The sequence below is a fragment of the Numenius arquata genome, chromosome 9, assembly GCF_964106895.1.
Source record: "Numenius arquata chromosome 9, bNumArq3.hap1.1, whole genome shotgun sequence".
In the NCBI taxonomy this organism is placed as follows: domain Eukaryota; kingdom Metazoa; phylum Chordata; class Aves; order Charadriiformes; family Scolopacidae; genus Numenius; species Numenius arquata.
Window position 1 is genome coordinate 54,275,085 of NC_133584.1, and position 17,814 is coordinate 54,292,898.

A 17,814-nucleotide genomic window follows, 5' to 3' on the forward strand; every position below is an offset into this window, starting at 1 on the left:
CCTCTCTTTCTCCATTAACTGTAGAAGCAGCCTAGATGGCAGGTTGAGACGCAGTTTCTACCTTCGAGGTGGCTAACATTAGCAGTGGCTTTTTACACATACATTTTCTAGGTTCAGGCACGTAAACTTGACAGACTATCTATGGAGGGCCTTCAGTGTTCTCTTTCTTCATTGATCTTCTGTATAGATAATGGTTTGGGCGTGGTTTGGGGCATGGTTTTGTTGAGATCATAGGTGTGAGATAGGTGTCTGAATAGCTGTGGATTTGTGTTAGGTGGTTGGTTGAATTCCCAGATGAAATCACTCTCAGATGAAGCAACCCTCTGGTAAAAAGAAAATTAGACTGTGCCCAGCTGCAGTTTTCATGTCTTTCCCTTCCTGACTTCTCCTCAAGTCTTTCCCTGCCTGACCTCTCCTCAATTATTCTGTGATAGCAAATAAAGATTGAGCATTTCTCTTGGTAGAAACACTTACAGCATCTTCTTCCTACACCAATTTCTTTTCGTTACATGCATAGGATCTTTATGTCAGCATGAACCCTACTCCTCTGTCAAACTTGGTTGAAACTGGCTAAAAGATTCAGAAGTTATTAGGCAAGTACAGGCAGTGTCATTAGCCCTCTGCCCTTAGGAAACAGACTTCAATGATGTGATCTCCGCGGGGGCTGACTGACCTCCAGTAGTTAGTTCAGGTTAAAAGAGTAGTGCAGACACACCTATGTTTTAATAAGAAATAATAGCTTGTGTTAAACCGAGACTGAAGGTTTGTTTTCGCTGCTGGTTTAGCCCAAACGGCGTTGTATTTTTTGGCATTTAGATGGATCCCTACTCACATTCGTTAAAAAAACGAGTTCTCTGCTCTTTGATCTTCAGCTTCAATGAGCTGAACTTCAGCGATTCAGGAGGACCCACAGTCTGAAACATCTCCTTTTCTACAGCCACCTAACTTTTAAAACCTAGTTATTAATTAGGACACCTTGTAGATCAGGATGTTTTCAAATCCGCACAATATTCTGGTAACTGAGGTTGTACCATTCATTATTTTAATGCAATGATTGTTACCTTTCAGAATCAGATGTAAGGTTATTATCCCAAGTAAGCGTGTAGGCATCTAGATGTCCTTGCTCAGTCAAAACTCTTATTGATTGTTCTGACTTTGCGAAACAATGTCGTTTTTCAGTTCCAGATGGTGGGTTTTTTCCTCCTTGTTGTTAGTTAGATAAATAAAGGTGCTCGCAGGCCGAAGATGGGCATCCGTCCTTGTGGAAGAATATTAACCAAATCAATTTTTTCACAAAAAGAAAATCAATGGATGCATTAGCAAGAGAGAAAATAAAACATTATGCTGGTTTAGCTCCCAGGAGCCTGGATAGTCGACTCTAACTTTCAGAAATAGAGATAAAAAAGATCTAAAGTTCAGATCTAAATCCGGATCGGAACTTCTCCAGGGCACATGGGGACTCTGACTCATTTCTAAACTAGATGTGCATTTAAAGGGCAGTCATATAAAAATTGATCCTCCTGCCAGAGCTTTGGTGAACGTGGACGCATTTGACTCTTTGAATCCTACTTTGTCCTCCAAAAGCAATAAGGTGGGGTCATGACTGAGGAGGTTACATTTCGGAATTCATCTCCTGATGAGTTTTAGCCGTTGCTGTAAACATGGAAGAAGCCTGTTTTCTTCTACGAGGTTTTCTTCTATAGGCTTTTGACAGTGAAATGAGACTCAGTTTTTATATGATATATATTTGACTACAAGCTCATGGGCGGGTAGAAACGTGATTTTAAGTGGGAAACATTGTCCAGTAGCTGTTGTCAGGATCTCTGAAGAGTTAATTCTGGTTCCGCCACCAGTTTGATGTGTGGCATTTAGTGAACCATCAGACCTTTAAGCTAAGTATTTTAATAGGATTTAGTTACAAAATGAAGTGAAAACATATGGAAGCGTTGTGGAACTTTGCATCTCAATCTGAACTTCCAGACTGAGGCTATTTTATAATAAATATCTTCTTCTACCTCCTTGGGCTGCTGTGAAGAATAATTAATGTTTGCATACTGCTTTGAACATGCAGAATGTAATGACAGTACTAATTTTTAATATTAAAACTATTAAATATTGGGATTCTGTAATAGTCTCTTTCCATTTCACAGAATCATAAGGTTTTATTATAATGTGTTTAAAAATAAAATTGCTATGAGGAAGGACTGCCATTTAAATTTAAGATCAAATACTTCAAAAAGGATTATATGATATGCTTGAGAGTTCCCCCCGAGCTGCTTCTCCCCGCCTGCCCTCCTCCACGTGCTGTTCCCTACATTACAAACCAGCCTGTGTTTGTCTGTCCCTAGAAAGCCTTGTGCAGGGGCTGGTGCCACTTCCCAGCCCGCGTGGAGGGGGTTTAGGGATATCACTGAGCCGATATATTGTATAATATGTGTATGTATCTGCATCGGAGCATACATAAAATACTTCATTATTACACTGTGAAAAACTTGAATATTGCAAGAGCTAATGGTAAAGGTTATGAAACTTACCTTACGGGCAGGTTATTCCATCATTTTCCTCCTAAGGCCTTACCCACACACACACGTCTCTGAAGTACCAACTTTGACAAATGTTGGACTTGATCAACAGCTAATTTGCCTTAATATGGCATTTGGTTTTAATCTTGGTGTAAAATACCTAGACACAGAACCCCACTGGAACGATCAAATGCTGTGTACTCATTACTGCAATTCCAGAACGCCATCACGGCTAATTTAACTACTAATGAATTTGGAGACATCTCTGTCTGAGCCAGTCGTTTGGACTTCTCTTACATTCGTTGCAAAGAAATAGGCACTGCTGGGATGCAATTCATTATGTCCTAATGTAGATCCCTAGATTTGGTTAGATGAATTGCCCCCCTGAAAGTGGTTTTTTTCTGACTTGATTATAGAGGGAAGCAGAGTCATTAGCTCAAAAGTAGCTGGCCACATCTTAGAAGCATAAAGGTTGGTAAGATGAATCCTAGCCTTTTAGTCTTTGTTTTTCATTCTGCCACATCTCTTTATATTTACCTTTGATTCATAACGCAGGCTTTTTAAGCAAGCAAAATGTGCCCCCTTTTTTTTGTTGTTTGGACAATAACTGATGGTTTTCACTGAAAAATAAACCTTGTGCATCAAGCTGGTCTAGTAATATAACTGCTTTACCAAAAAGAAACTAGTAAGACTGTATTTTTCATACTGGATCATAAAAGCAGTATTTCTCAGCATTTTCTGTCAAAGCTGTGCTTGATAATGTTGTTTTCAACCAGAAACTCTCTCAGATATTTGCTTATTAATGAACTTGTCTTTGTACAGCATCTTGCACAAGAGATCATAGCACGTGCCCAGAACACTGGCACTACAGCATTAAAAAGAAAGGATTTATTCTAATATATAAATACCAGCCCAACCTTGCAGTAGCCAGAGTACAGCATTCTGAAAGAGCAATTACCAGGTACTTTTAAGTTGAAAGCTACGTAATTATGCGCTGTTTGAAAAGACAATGCGAACACCTAATCACAGAATCATGGAATGGTTTGGGTTGCGGCGCTCCGTGAAGGTTCAGCCATTTGCTGTAGAATCTGGGCTTGTGTTCATAATATATAGGTTGAAACGGTGTTGTGCCCATCAAAGGGAATGAGTAAGGTGTTGCTGGCACTGTCTCTTGCGGCTGATTGAAAATAGAAAGAATGAGGGTAGTAGAGTATTCATATAAATGCCCTTGCTATTTTCATATTTTTGAATGCAGAGTCTTTTCCGTTCTTTCTGTATGAGGAGGAGACACGTGCAGTTGTAATGAATGTTGAAGTTCTCCACACACGGTGTGGAATGGCCACGTTTGTGTGATGCACGTTATTCTTGTACTCCGGAGCAAACGGAGTAGGGAAGGTAGACAGTCCAAGGGACCAAATTCTAGTTATTCTGCTATAAATTTGCAGGAACAACTCAAAAGGACTTTAACTGGCAGAAAATTTGGCTCAAAACTTCCCAGACCTGAAGCTACATCCCCACCCTCTGAGGTGGGTGGAAGCTGCTGTTGGCTGTGGTGGGCTTTGGGCCACACGTAGCAACAGCCCTCTGGTTACTGACACGGACTCCACCAGGGCTATTCCCTGTGCTTAGTTATGCTGTTAAAGGAATACCTTGAAATAAATGGTAAATATTTAATGAGAAGTAAACCCAGTCAAATTTATGTTAAATTTGGTTTCTTTGTCTATAGGCTTGTTTTAGGGAGCTTTTTTTTGTGTTCAGGAGCAGGCCTGCACCAGGCACCTGCGTTGGGATTCTTCCTTCTGCTGCTTCCCGCTTGTTCCTTGCCTTGGAGCCGGGAAGCTCCACTGTGCGAGCAACAGCTCTTGTGTGTGTCTGTGCAACGTTTGGTACGATACGAGTTATTACCCGTTGCATTAAGAATAATAAGAAAAACAGATTTCCATTTCAGAGCCTGAATTACTAGAAGGCAAAGGTAACAATATGGTACCCCTGCGTTTGACTCTCCTGCCTTACCTGGTTTGGATGAGGCTTCAAAGTGAAAATGGAAATGAGCAGCTGATGTGACCGAGGCATTAATTTTTCACTCCTTCCCTCCCCTCCAGCGCTTTAAATTGTGTCTTGTTTTGGCAGGAATGCTACAGAACGGAAAGAAGTTTGATTCCTCCCGAGACAGAAACAAGCCTTTCAGGTTCAAGATCGGCAGGCAAGAAGTCATTAAGGGATTTGAAGAAGGTGTTACACAGGTAACCGGAGATGATTCTGGCTGAACTTCAAGCCAGCTGAAGGGCGTGTGGGCACAGCGATGCCGGTGTGATGGTGACAAGACCAAGAGGAAGTCACAGTGTAGGGTACAGAGCGGTTTTCTGAAAGCGTGGTCCATTCGAGCCATCCCGTATTTCCTGTAGTTCTCTGTCCATCCAGGGACATCCCCGACTCACGGGGCTTTCCGCATGGTGGAAGAGGGGAGAGGTGAAGCCCTCTCCCCAGATGCCAAGGTGCCACATAAGCCCCATCCCTTTCTCATGGGCAGCTCCACAAATAGACAACAGTGGCCTCTAAAATGTTCCAGGCGGCAGCGTTTTGTGGAGTGGCCTCTATTCGGCTACTCCGTAAAATCCCAGGCTGCCGTTTTTGATGACATCCACGACCGAGCTACAGATTTTGACCCTTACTGAACGAGGTACCAAACTGCACTGTTAAGATTTTTATGACTTCAGGCTCCCAGCTACAAACCTTAACGTTCACTGACCGACCTCACGCTGAGAGAAACAAAACTGCCCTCCGTTAATTACAGTCTGAGTGCCGGCACAGTAAAACCCCAAAAGAGCCACACGCTGCCATTGATTGCCAACCCTCGCTTTTTGTCAAACTTTGCAGTGTTGTACGTGAGGAGTGTCATCGGGCGGCTCAAGTGCAAGAGTGAATGAGATCAGGGTGCAAATTCCTCGTGACCCCCCGTTTCGGGGTCCTAGAGCTCAGTGTAGGAGGAAACTGCTCTGATATATTATAGGAACAATTGTGACAGGAACAACTTCTTATGCTTAAATAGAGAGAAGGGAAGAATGCAAAACCATACTCATACAACAGGTTAGGTTGGAAGGGACCTTAAAGACCATCTAGTTCCAACCCCCCTGCCACGGGCAGGGACACCTCCCACCAGAGCAGGTTGCTCAGAGTCCGATCCAGCCTGGTCTTGAACACCTCCAGGGATGGGGCAGCCACAGCTTCTCTGGGCAGCCTCAGGGGATTGAGAAACAATCTACTGAGGAATGATGCAACCATCCTTTTCCAGAGAGGGATGGAAGAGAAGAGAGTTTCCACTCCTATGGAGAAAGCGATGCAAGTATTCCCTTCTCTCCAGCCAGAGAAGGAGAAGTCCATTTGATGAATCCTAGACTCTGAAAAATACCCACCTTCCTCTCAAGGATTTGAGTTGCACTCTTTATTGCTTGCTTTGCAATAAGGCTTAAGAGGAGCTCAGGACCCCAACGTGCTGTGGAAACCAGAAGTCAGTGCAGATAAAGCAGTGGCAACAAGGGCTGGGTGAATCAGTTTATCCCTTCCTTGACTGCTCTCGCTCCCTGACTCCTGTCCCTTCATTAATGTGTCCAAAAGCCGTTACAGTAATCAGCGTGGCAACTCGCTGCCCTCCTGCTCCTCCTAGTGGATTGCTGCCTGAAGTCGAGCTGGTGGCTGTCTCCTTCCACCCAGGCTTTTGAGGGATCTGGGGTGTGTGAGTGACACAGAGCACTTGGAAGAAGCGAGTTCACCGTGTCTAGTACCCAGATTTCTCAGACTTTGGTTTAATGACTGTCAGGTGTCAGCAGCGGTTGCATTTCTCTGCTCCGCTTCTGACAGTTCAAGGTTGGCCCATGCCTAAAACCCGTCCATGAGGTACCAGCTGGCTGGCTGGCGGGGAACCGGCAGAGCAGCAGCCACCCTGCCCCACGCAAACCCCTGCGGGGAACAGGAAGCCAGGCTGAGAGAGCTGGGGTTGTTCAGCCTGGAGAAGAGAAGGCTCCGGGGAGACCCTAGAGCAGCCTTCCAGTATCTGAAGGGGGCTACAGGAAAGCCAGAGAGGGACTTTTTACAAGGGCATGTAGTGATAGGACGAGGGGTAATGGTTTCAAACTGGAAGAGGGGAGATTTAGATTAGATATTATGAAGAAATTCTTGACTGTGAGGGTGGTGAGACACTGGAACAGGTTGCTCAGAGAAGCTGTGGATGCCCCATCCCTGGAGGTGTTCAAGGCCAGGCTGGATGGGGCTTTGAGCAACCTGGTCTGGTGGGAGGTGTCCCTGCCCGTGGCAGGGGGTTTGGGACTAGATTATCTTTAAGGTCCCTTCCAACTCCAACCGTTCTATGATTCTCTGATTCTTACACCCTCAGCCCCATGGTATAAATACTCCCAGAACGTGGGAAAGTTCATATTCACATTTTTCTTCTACCTAAAGTGATCAAAGCTTTGGCTTATTTTATGGGACCTGAAAAGAATTCAACAGTTCTTTGGTTTCCTCCTAATACTGTTTGGTTTTTTTGTCTTCCTTTTCCTTTCTCCAACATCCAAACCCCAGATGAGCTTAGGACAAAGAGCGAAGTTGACCTGCACACCTGAGATGGCCTATGGAGCCACAGGCCACCCTGGGGTCATCCCCCCCAACGCTACTCTCCTCTTCGACGTGGAGCTCCTCAGGTTAGAATGAAATCTTCTCCGGGGAGCTGGCTGGAGACATCTTGTTAATAACCATCCGTTTTCTCTCGCCTCGCCAGCAGCGGGAGGAATCTCCACTGGAATCCCACTTTTCCCCGCTCACGCTCTCCTGTCAATAGCGCCGGCCCCGTGGTTTCTTACGCCTTCCTTCTCTTTTTTAACTTCGTGGTGTCCGTATTTTGCCTTTTATTAGAAGCTTTGCTTTGGGAAAAATTACCTACCGTTGTAACATTTTTCAAGTTGTACATTTTATTTAATTTGCATGTGAGAAGAATTCACAGTGACGATTGAAAATATATATAAATATAAATATATATATATTCCTTATTGAAAAACCACTGCCTTACTGTACACTTAAACCAAGAAAAAAAAAAAAAAAAAACAAACCACAAACGGTGCTCAAAAAAAAAAATAAAACTCCAATGTACGCCTTGTACATGAACGGGCATTAGCCAAACAGTTACCTGCGCTGCCACTTTCCTCAACTTGTACGTTCTGCTTGCTGCTGTTTTAAAAAAATACTGTCTCATTTAAGAATTAAAAGTATATATATAAAACAATAAAATCTTGATACTTTACAGCTTCTGTTCCCTCTTTTTCTGCTTTCCTCTGGCCACTGGAATTCTTTTTGCTGCGTAAGATGTTCTTCAAACAATCACCAACCCATTTTTTTTTTTTGCTAGTTATTTCTCTTCTTCTGCGGAACACACATAATTCCACGCGCTGCGTGTGTTATAGATGGCACCGTGGAAGATCTCTGGTGCGGTACCAGAGGTACCGGGACTGTGCCAGTAAGGGCTGCTGGGACAGAGAGGTTTCCTGACTCTCCCTCTCCCCTGCCCTGCTGGTGGCCCCTCAACTCCAGCCAGAATTTGGCTGCTGAAGAGGTGGGAGGTGATGCTTCTCCAAGACGTGCGGCGCTGCTCCGATTCTATGCGTTTACAGCAGTAAAAGTAGCGTAACCTTTTCTACTGGAGCTGAGACGGGCTAAAGAAGAGGAGAGTTGTGTGGACCCACCTCACAAAACCAGTCTGGACCCTGGGATGATGTGGCCACTGAACAACACACCCCGGGGCTTTTTCAGGCTGCGTTTTCTGATGCTGTTCACGCCGTCTGCAAACGTCCTTTGTGCACTGGGCCCCTGGCGCTCCAGAGTGAGCAATATTTATTCCAGCTGACAGTTATCCGAATTCAGGGAATGCTGGTTCCTGCCCTGGAGACAGACGGATGCGCAGACTGGCATTTACCTGGTTTTAGCGGCGGGGCCTGAGCGGCGAAGCTGCCTCTCTGCTATTTTGCTTTGCCTAAATTCAGTTCTTCACATTTTTGGCTCGCTTTTCCCCTTTGCTGTAGAAAAAAAAAAAAGAGCATCGTCGGGTCACGATGTTGTTTTTATTTAACTTGACTGTAAATTATTTGCATAGTTTTCAACTGATGGATTTTTGGATGGAAGCATGTCAAACAGTTGTCGCACCCTTTTCTCGTGGGAGCGCGTGTAAGGAGAACGCACCCAGCGGGAGCAGAGAGAGCGCAGTGCAGGTGTCTCCAGGTGATACCTCCTGGGGAGGAGAGAGAAAAGGAGCCCGGGTGATCTGGCCAGTGACTGGCGACCTGGCCAGTGACTACAGCTTGCCCTCCTCGTTCTCTAGGGGTTCATTTTACCCACAAAGTTGCATTTGAGTTTGTTAATTAATCAGCCCAGAAAACCCAGCTCTTACAGACGGTTACTCACTGAGGGTTGGGAGGGTGAATTTGTTTCTTGCTTCCCTCTCCATAAAGAAACGATGTTTGGTGAAAACCCACCATTTTTGGTGAAAACCTAGGCTGGCTGCAGCAGCCAGGTCACGCATCTGCATTGCACTAATAGTTCTTTTATTTTGGACAGGCTAATTTCCTGATAATAAAAAGGAAGTTGGGTCTGCCGGGGCTTGATGCACACTCGCTCTCCCAAATTCTTTTTAAAGCTCCTTTGCCGCTGCCCCGGCCTGTGTCGCTGACCTTGGCTGCGGCCCTGGGTTACAGACGGCAGGATGCGCTGCAGCCGTTGCGGGTGTGAGCTCCTGTGGGTGCCCGGGTTAACGTCACATAGCCCTGTCACACACAGGTCAATCAGCACTTCAGTCTGAAGTTTAAGTTAGTTGCTCATTTGAAAAAAAACAAAAAAAAAACCAAAGAAAAAACATAAAAGATGGGGTTTGGGACTTTTTCCGAATACCTGGAAAGCGATGCAGCGTACCTGGAACGGCCGTACATCCCCTCCGTCATCTCTCGGTCCTGCCGTTGGCGTCTGCTGCAGCTGGAGCAATAGGTGGGACGTCGCCCTGCCCTTCCGCTGCCGGCGGGGGGGTCTCAGCGGTGACACACGCCTTCCCGCGGGGCTGCAAGGGCTGATCCGAATCAAGTCTTATCCCCTGGGTCTGCTCTGCGCCTCCCCTTTGCCCTCAGCGGTGCCGCCCGGTCGTTACCGAGTCTGTAAAAACTCTCATTACAGCTGGTTGATGAAGCTCTCGCTCGCTCTCACCGCCCTTTCTCTGCAGAGACCTTTGTTGGAAGCAGCCGTTATTACCATTTTTCATGCCAATTTCATTAAAAAAAAAAAAAATCTGAAAGGAAAACTAATTGTGCTTTGTGATATTTAGGGAAATTAAGTCTTCAAGGAAATGTAATCTTCAGCTCTTTATTTGACTGCAAATGCGTTAATTTATTTAATTGTATCATCGATCAACACAGTACCTATAATTATTGCCACTATATAATGGATTGGGAAACAATTTACGGTCGGTGCCTGTGCAATCGGATATGCTCTTGTTACTCATTTTGAAACAGCATCAATGGGGGAAAAAAAAAAAAAAAAAAAGACCTTCCAGGCTTAATTTCATGCCCTGCTTCCCGAAAAATTAAACGGGAAGTGAGCACACTCCAAAACCAGCAGAGATGCAGCGTTCGTGGCTGGTAACATCTGCCTTGTTTGCTGCCCCCTCTGCCATTCGCACCCCCCGACTCAGTTCCCCCTCCTTTGATATTACATTTCAAACAAAACCCTGAGCAGAGCTCATCAAACCAGCCCTGCGGGCATTCCGCTCCCACTCCCGCTGTCGCGCAGGTACAAATGATTATTTCATTTTACACGCGCGGGGACATCGAAAGCCCTGAACAGGCACGAGAAGAAAAAGTATGAAATGGAATATTTAATGAAAGGCAGCAGCCGAGCTCTCGGAGAAATCAAAAGCTGCTGATCTTGAGGATTCAATGAAGGAATTTTTATTAATCTTATTACCCTCAAGAATTGCTTTTTATGTATGTTTTTCAAACAGCATCAAATCCCCATCAAAACAGCCGCTGCAGCGCGAGCGCCACGCTCTCCCCTATTGACAGAATCCATGTGGTATTTGCATACGGCTTTAAACGAGGCCGGCAGCGCGTGGCACCATTATTAGTGCTTTGACGGTTTGTTATCACCATCTATTATTATTTATTAGAAGCGGAAATCCAGCACCTCCAGCTCCTGTTACAGCCAGGGGACTTCTAAACGCCCAGCAGCTGCTGTAAGCGGCCCCGGTCACCCTAGTTTTGGCGTGTGTATGTATGTATATACATGGCATAAATATATAAATAGAAGGGCGGCGGGGAGGCAGTTTGTAACCTTTAAAAAGCTATAGATGTTCCCGCAGAAACAAGCCCTCCAGCAGGACTTTGTTCATTTAAATATTTTTAAGGCAAGCTCGGTTTTGCCTGAGAAACGTCAGTTTGTATTAATCCGATGGGCAAGACCCCAGAACCAAGCTGGCCTTGGAGCAGTCACTGCTCACCAAGGGACAGGGACAGCCCATCCCAGCTGTGCCCCGCAGCCGGACACCGGGACGCACAGCCGGACGTCCTTCCCAGCACTCGGGTGCCGAACACGTCGACCTTCCTGTAAACCCGGGCTCTGCACATCCCCACCCGTATCGCCAACCTGCAGGTGACGAATGACCTCCTTTCTAGAAGGAGAGGTGACCTGCGGAAGCGGCAGCACAGCGTTAAACCGAGCCTTGATGAAAAAAAAAAAAAAAAAAGCCAAACCACGTAGACACACATTTATTTTTTTTACCAAAAGAACACAAGAAAAGCAATTTTTTTAAGTGACAGGTTTCAACAAAAAACTCTCTGAGGGTAAGAAAATGGAAACATTCCTCACGACGGTGTAACGCACTGAAAAAAAAGCTCTTAATTTAGGTTTTGTAGTTTACAAATCCTCAGGGCAAGTGCGTTTGCATCTGCCCGTGTTCTGCGCTGGCTGAAGTTGTCTGGTCAGGGAGTTAAACATTAAATCCAAGCAAATAAATCCTCCCGGGAGGCAGGATACCGCCAGCGTTCACAGGACTCCCAGCTGGTTCAGAACAGGGGCAGAGGTTATTCTTCTCCTCTTGTAAAACATCCTGGTTGTGCGTTCTCTCCATCACACTGATTTTTATTCACAGGACAAAAGTGTGGAAAAAATTTAAAAAAAAAAAAACCAAAATGTATATGTCCAGATACTATAAAATTTATATACATGAAATATACATTCAAACACACCGAGTAGAAAACAATCGCTCTACAGGTGGCTAAAATTCCCACCATCATCTACTCTCTCATTTTGGTCGCGTGTTCTCTACTTAAAAGCTGTGAAACGTATTCCCGTCGCTCCCACCAGCCTCAGTCCAAGCCCGCTACACGGAATAAAGCCCTCGTGTGCCGTTAAGCCAGCCCGGCAGCAACGCACTATTAGAGCAAGATTATTTGACTGCAGCTCATCTGCCTCGTCCCCATCACCGGGAACAAGGGATTTTGACCGAAGTCACCCAAGGAGTCACATCAATTGAAAAGGACGTTCATTGTCTACAGTTTGTAGAAGAAACTTTGTTCTAAACACGGATTTGGGCTCACTTTGTTTCTAGTAAGAAGCAGCCCAACAATCACACGGTGGAAGTTTGGATCCTTCCAACATTCCCAGAGGGAGAAAGGCGCAATTAACTGTGAACAATATAAACAGGTGCGATGAACTATCAAACCATACTTCTTTCTTTTTTTAAAAAAAAAAAAAAAGCACAACCATCCCTGTTGGGGGGAGACCAGCTGCAATATTCCATTTTCAGGAAGTAGCAAGTGAAATGTACCTCCATGCAAAGAGCACCCCGAGCTCTTTGGAAGAACTGGCTGGACGCTGAAGGTCCACCCTGGAGACCGGGCAGAGCTTCAGGAGGTGTGAAACACTCAACGGGCTCGGTCCCACCTTGAAAGGTCCTGCCAGAAACAGGACTGCGGTTCCACAGCATTTACCAGGTCACCCTTAAAACATGGAGAAGCCATGTCCACTTTGGGGGATTTAATCTTGAAGCAGATCTTCTGATGTTTTACATTTATTTAAATCTAATGTGAAGATCTAAAGACTCAATTTACAGCTTATCAAATTTAAAAAAAATAGAAAAGTTATACTTCACTGAGAATTCCTACGTTTAGCTCAAGAACTCAACGGCAGGGCTTGAAAACAGTTTTCCAAAGAGATCAGTTTATTTTGGTGGGTCTGTATTAATTCCGTATTTTTCCTTGAGAAGCTTAAGCTGTTCCTCTTTCTTCTTTGTGTCCATCTTCTGGAATGCCTGTAATTAGGAAAACAAGGTGAGATTTTTTTTTTTCCTTCTCACATCTTCTATAACACCTTAGTTCCCAGTAACTGCAACCAACGTCACTATGAGCTACATCAGCCTCACACGCCAACAGTGATGCTCCATTCTCGACCTCGGAGAACACCACAGCACCCGGATACCGGCAGTAACAGGCAGAACGTTAAGACCTGGAGACTTTTTACCTGCGAACAGGACCTCGTATCCTGTTGCGGCTGTGCAGTTCTAAGGCCCCTGCTCCTGTTCTCCAAAGTACACTCACCAGAAACAGGGTTTTCACACCCCTGGTCCAAAGGTACTTTTTTTTTTTTTTTGCACACAAATCACCAAGTACGGATGGAATCCTGAGAATTTATCCCATCTATTCGCTCTACCCGTTTGGATTTGCTTCTTTAAAATATCCAAGCAACTGTCTTTTCAAACTGAATTTTTTTTGGTTCTAGCTGTGTTCACAGGTAACTTAAACACCCCAAGCGTACGTACCCTGTTTGCATTATAGTACAAAACGACAAGGTATCTGTTGCACACGTTGAACCCTGACAGGTGATCGCAGGCGTTTTTGGCATCAAAGATGTCTTCATAGACCACGTAGGCTGTTCCTCTAGTTTCAGGAGTGTTTCCACTGCAGGCAAGATCAGTTTTAACGTTAAACAAAATAAACAGGAAATAGTTCTTAGTCTTTAGCAGTGACTGAGATTAGATTAACTAACATAACCCTACTAAATAATAATTTACTGCTATTTTTTTCTAGATATTAAAATACATCCCTGCTTTCCACACCAATCTCCACTTACATTTCAGAGTCAAGAGACAACAGGAAAATACGACCAGAGGCACGTGCTGCATTATGCTCCTTAAGGGAAATTCGCCTCTCCACAGCAACTATCAGAAGCTGTTGCTGTCGTGGGCTGTCATATCTCTGGAAAACCTTTAAGTTTTTATTGCAGCAATTAGCTTGTTTTATTTAATATTACAAGACCAGGCTGTCAGTTAATGGCTGTCTGGATCAGATGTCTCCCTGGGATGGAAGGCGGCTCTGGGCGCATCACAAAGCCAATTTGAGAGAGTCAGAACAGCCCCGCTGGTGCAAGACCGTGTCAGACGCAGGGCCATCGCCTGTCGGACCATCAATTCAGCTGCCTTCGCCTGAGGGACAGGAGACACATCTGGGCACATAACGCTAACGAGCCTGGAGAGACTGCAGAGCGTACGAATCCAAAAGATCTCAGCTAAAATATAGTTATAGTGAACTTAATCGTCAGAAGAACTGTCTCTATGGTGCTTGCCTCTCAGAAGAGAGCTCCTGAGGACAAATGGTATCCCACATATCCACACCGGGATGCGTACAAAAATGAAGAGGAGAATGGGATAAAACTGCACAAAGCACAGTAATTACAGAAGCGGTTCCATGTTATGCCTTGTCTCATGACAATGTTAGGATTTCTGTGGAAAGCAACATGGATCAGTAATTCTGAGCGATCAGCGGGGAGGCTGCCGGCAGCTCCCTGTTGGACACGTACACCAGTGTGTCACTGATGGAAAGCTCCCCTCCTATGTCTTAATTCTTTATGTACCACTGTCACGCTGTTCCAACCTACGTATTTTCAGACACCTTAAATATTAGTTCTCCTTTATGCTTATTAGTGAAGAATTCCACCGATTTAGCCAAGCAGTAAGTTTATGCTGTCCCTTCAGTCGCCCTTCCCTGTATGAGACAAATTTCACTGGCTCCACGTTCCCCCATCTTTGTTTGTTTACTGAAGGCAATTCTATACATAAAACTCCTTTGAAAATGATTGTTCAGTGTATAGAATAATCGCTACGGCTCTGGAACGAGCACATCTATTTGGGGTAGTAAAGTTCAGTCTGTTTAACTGTTTACTTATTTACATCCTGCATAGTCAAAACAATTAAACATATTATGGATTAATTACCCACCCCAGTCTCAGAGCATGGGGAAACGAAGCTCGATATAAATGACAAGGACACATTCTACTCTAATCTGATCAGCAACCTAGTCAAGAACCCAGAGATGCTGCAGACTCAGAGATGCTGCAGGTTATTTTACCAACATCCAGATAAAAGCTGCACAAAAAAACCTGTATCAAATATAAACTACTAAATTTCCTTTCTATTCATACATCTATGGAAATATAATACAACATTTTCTTTTTAAGTATTAAACACCAAGCTTTGTTTCCTCTCTCTCCTCCTCCTAAATATTTTTCAGCAGGGGAAGAAAAAAAAAAAAAAAGAATCCTTTTGTATGAGTGTCAATATTCCAACCAGCCTTACTACAGTTCTCAAAAGCTCTTCCTGAATTCCAGCTTCAGCCAACTCCTTCTGCTAGAAACTCTGCAGAACATAATACTAACCAGACGAAATTATGGTTTAATCCAGAGCATTCAGACAGTACTCTGGGTAAGGGACAAGCTGTATCTGACACACAGGGAGGTATTTCTGATATATGTTTCTGGTTGAGAGATCCAGCAGCAATAGTAACATCTCTATTTTCCCATTAGTTAAGTATCCAATACTCACTAAACATGAGAACTGGCTGTATTCAACCTTTGCCTTTCTTAGATTCAAAGATTGGTCCAGGCCGGAAGGGACCTCCAAAGGTCATCTAGTCCCACCTCCCCGCAGTCAGCAGGGACACCCCCAACTAGACCAGGTTGCCCAGGGCCTCGTCGAGCTTCACCTTGAACATCTCAAGGGAAGGGGCCTCAACCACCTCCCTGGGCAACCTGTTCCAGTGTTCCACCATCCTCATAGTAAAGAACTTTTTCCTAATATCCAATCTAAATCTCCCCTTCTCCAACTTAAAACCGCTGCCCCTCATCCTGTCACTGCAGGCCTTTGTAAACAGACCCTCCCCAGCCTTCCTGTAGGCCCCCCTCAGGTACTGGAAGGCTGCTATTAGGTCTCCCCAGAGCCTCCTCTTCTCCAGGCTGAACAACCCCAGCTCCCTCAGCCTGTCCTCATAGCAGAGGTGCTCCAACCCCCTGATCATTTTCGTGGCCCTCCTCTGGACCCGCTCCATCAGGTCCATGTCCTTTCTGTATTGAGGGCTCCAGACCTGCACACAGTACTCCAGGTGAGGTCTCACCAGAGCAAAGTGGCAGAATCCCCTCTCTGGATCTGCTGGCAACACATCTCTTGATGCAGCCCAGGATGTGATTGGCCTTCTGGGCTGCGAGAGCACATTGCCTGCTCATGTCCAGCTTCTCATCCATCAGCACCCCCAAGTCCCTTTCCTCAGGGCTGCTTTCTAATACCTCATCCCCCAGTCTGTATTTATACCGAGGATTGTTTCGGCCCAGGGGCAGAACCCTGCACTTGCTTTTGTTGAACCTCATGAGGTTCATCTGGGCCCACCTCTCCAGCCTGTCCAGGTCCCTCTGAATGACATCCCGTCCCTCTGGTGTATCAACAACACCACACAGCTTGGCGTCATCCGCAAACTTGCTGATGGTGCTCTCAATCCCTGTCTATGTTGTTGATAAAAATGTTAAACAGTACCTGTCCCAGCACGGACCCTTGAGGGACACCACTTGTCACCGCTCTCCATCTGGACTTCAAGCCATTGAGTACCACCCTATTTTTACCTTCAGCTAAGGTAAAAGCTTAGCTGCATTTAAGTTTACTTAAGAGAGTAAGTCTCTCATATTTTTACCAATTTACCTAAATTCAATCAAATTTAAGCTTTTCCACCCTACCTACCAGCAATATTGTTTCCTAACAAATTCACACCTAAGAGAATTATCATCACATCCATCCCTGGCACACAGGGATATTGTTAAAGTGCATTTAACTTTGTCAGCTGTGAAATCCTGTTGCTCCCTACTGCAATAGGATCACTGAGCTATAACACATGTACTAAAGCACATAAAATCCTGAACTTTTCAAAGAAAAATAGAATACTTACACTCTGATTTGTCGAATGGGCCCATATTTCCCAAAAATATCATACATTTCCTCTGCTGTGATTTTGTAGGGCAGGTTCCTAATATACAGGATCCGATTGACTTCTGGCGGCAGCCGAATCTGACGCAGAAACAACATACAGTGTGTTAGAGTGCTCACTTCAAACCTTAAAAGCAGCAACTTACGTGCTAAATCTTGGGGCTAACATCACTGAGAACGTACGTGTGCTTCTGTGATACGTTTTAAACCCTCCACAGCTAGAAACTTAACGCGTATTTGTCAACCAAGAGGCCTGCCTGGAGGGGGAAGGGGTCCCTTGGCTGGAGACGCGGAAAGAGCCCAGGCCGGGCGGGAAGGCCTGCTCTCAGACCCGGGACGGGGGACCCCTCCTCATCGCCCCAGAGGGCCAGGAAGGGGGCAGGGAAGAGCACTCACGTTAGCTCGCTTCGCCGCTTGCATCGCCATGGCGCCGGCCGGAGGAAGGGGGCTGCCGCCTGGGAGAGAAACACTGACAGGAACAAGGCCTTCTCCGCCGCGCCGCTCGCCTCAGCGGAGGACCCGGATGCTATCCCAGCCTGCACCGCGCCGGAAGTCGCCGCCCGCCAGGCGCCGTGCCCTGCGCCGGGGCGGGGGGCGGGGGGAAGCACGTGACCGGCGGAACTGCCCCGCCCATCGCCCCCCGGGCCCGCCCATCGCCCCGCCCCCCGGCCCCGCCCGGCAGCCTCAGCGCGTGGCGGCGGAAGAGTGAGAGGGCCGGGGCCGCGTCCGGGTCGGGAGGGAGCTTTGAAATCATCGAGTCCAGCCATCACCCCAGCGCTGCCACAGCCACCACCGAACCGTGTCCCTCAGCACCACGTCTGCCCGCCTTTTAATACCTCCAGGGATGGCGAATCCACCACTGCCCTGGGCGGCCTGTTCCAACGTTTGATAACCCTTTATGTGAAGAAATTTTCCCTAATATCCAATCTAAACCTCCCCTGGCGCAACTTGAGGCCATTTCCTTTTGTC

General features: G+C 45.9%; 2 protein-coding genes across 2 annotated transcripts in view; one reads left to right on the plus strand and one right to left on the minus strand.

Annotated features, from left to right (window-relative positions):
* Positions 1-7,595, plus strand: part of FKBP1B (FKBP prolyl isomerase 1B) — a 46,261-nt gene extending 38,666 nt beyond the window's left edge. The window contains exons 3-4 of the mRNA XM_074153712.1: positions 4,653-4,765; positions 7,098-7,595. Of these exons, the coding sequence (XP_074009813.1) occupies positions 4,653-4,765; positions 7,098-7,226 (242 nt within the window). The 3' untranslated portion in view covers positions 7,227-7,595. The remainder of the gene's footprint in view (positions 1-4,652; positions 4,766-7,097) is intronic.
* A 3,700-nt stretch (positions 7,596-11,295) lies between these two features.
* Positions 11,296-17,429, minus strand: SF3B6 (splicing factor 3b subunit 6). The gene is made up of 4 exons (XM_074153554.1): positions 17,242-17,429; positions 16,808-16,926; positions 13,363-13,501; positions 11,296-12,855 (listed from the first exon to the last, which is right to left on the minus strand). Exons 1-4 carry the CDS (start codon positions 17,269-17,271, stop codon positions 12,766-12,768), a joined length of 378 nt encoding a protein of 125 aa, XP_074009655.1. The 5' UTR covers positions 17,272-17,429; the 3' UTR covers positions 11,296-12,765.
* Between the last annotated feature and the right edge of the window lie 385 nt (positions 17,430-17,814).

Excerpts from the sequence above, each read along its gene's own strand:
- SF3B6 (XM_074153554.1), bottom strand. The coding sequence starts at position 17,271 with ATGGCGATGCAAGCGGCGAAGCGAGCTAAC. Across the intron at positions 13,502-16,807 it reads CCCATTCGACAAATCAGAGT|TGGAAACACTCCTGAAACTA; the intron begins GTAAGTATTCTA and ends TCTTGCCTGCAG. Across the intron at positions 12,856-13,362 it reads TGTACTATAATGCAAACAGG|GCATTCCAGAAGATGGACAC; the intron begins GTACGTACGCTT and ends TCCTAATTACAG.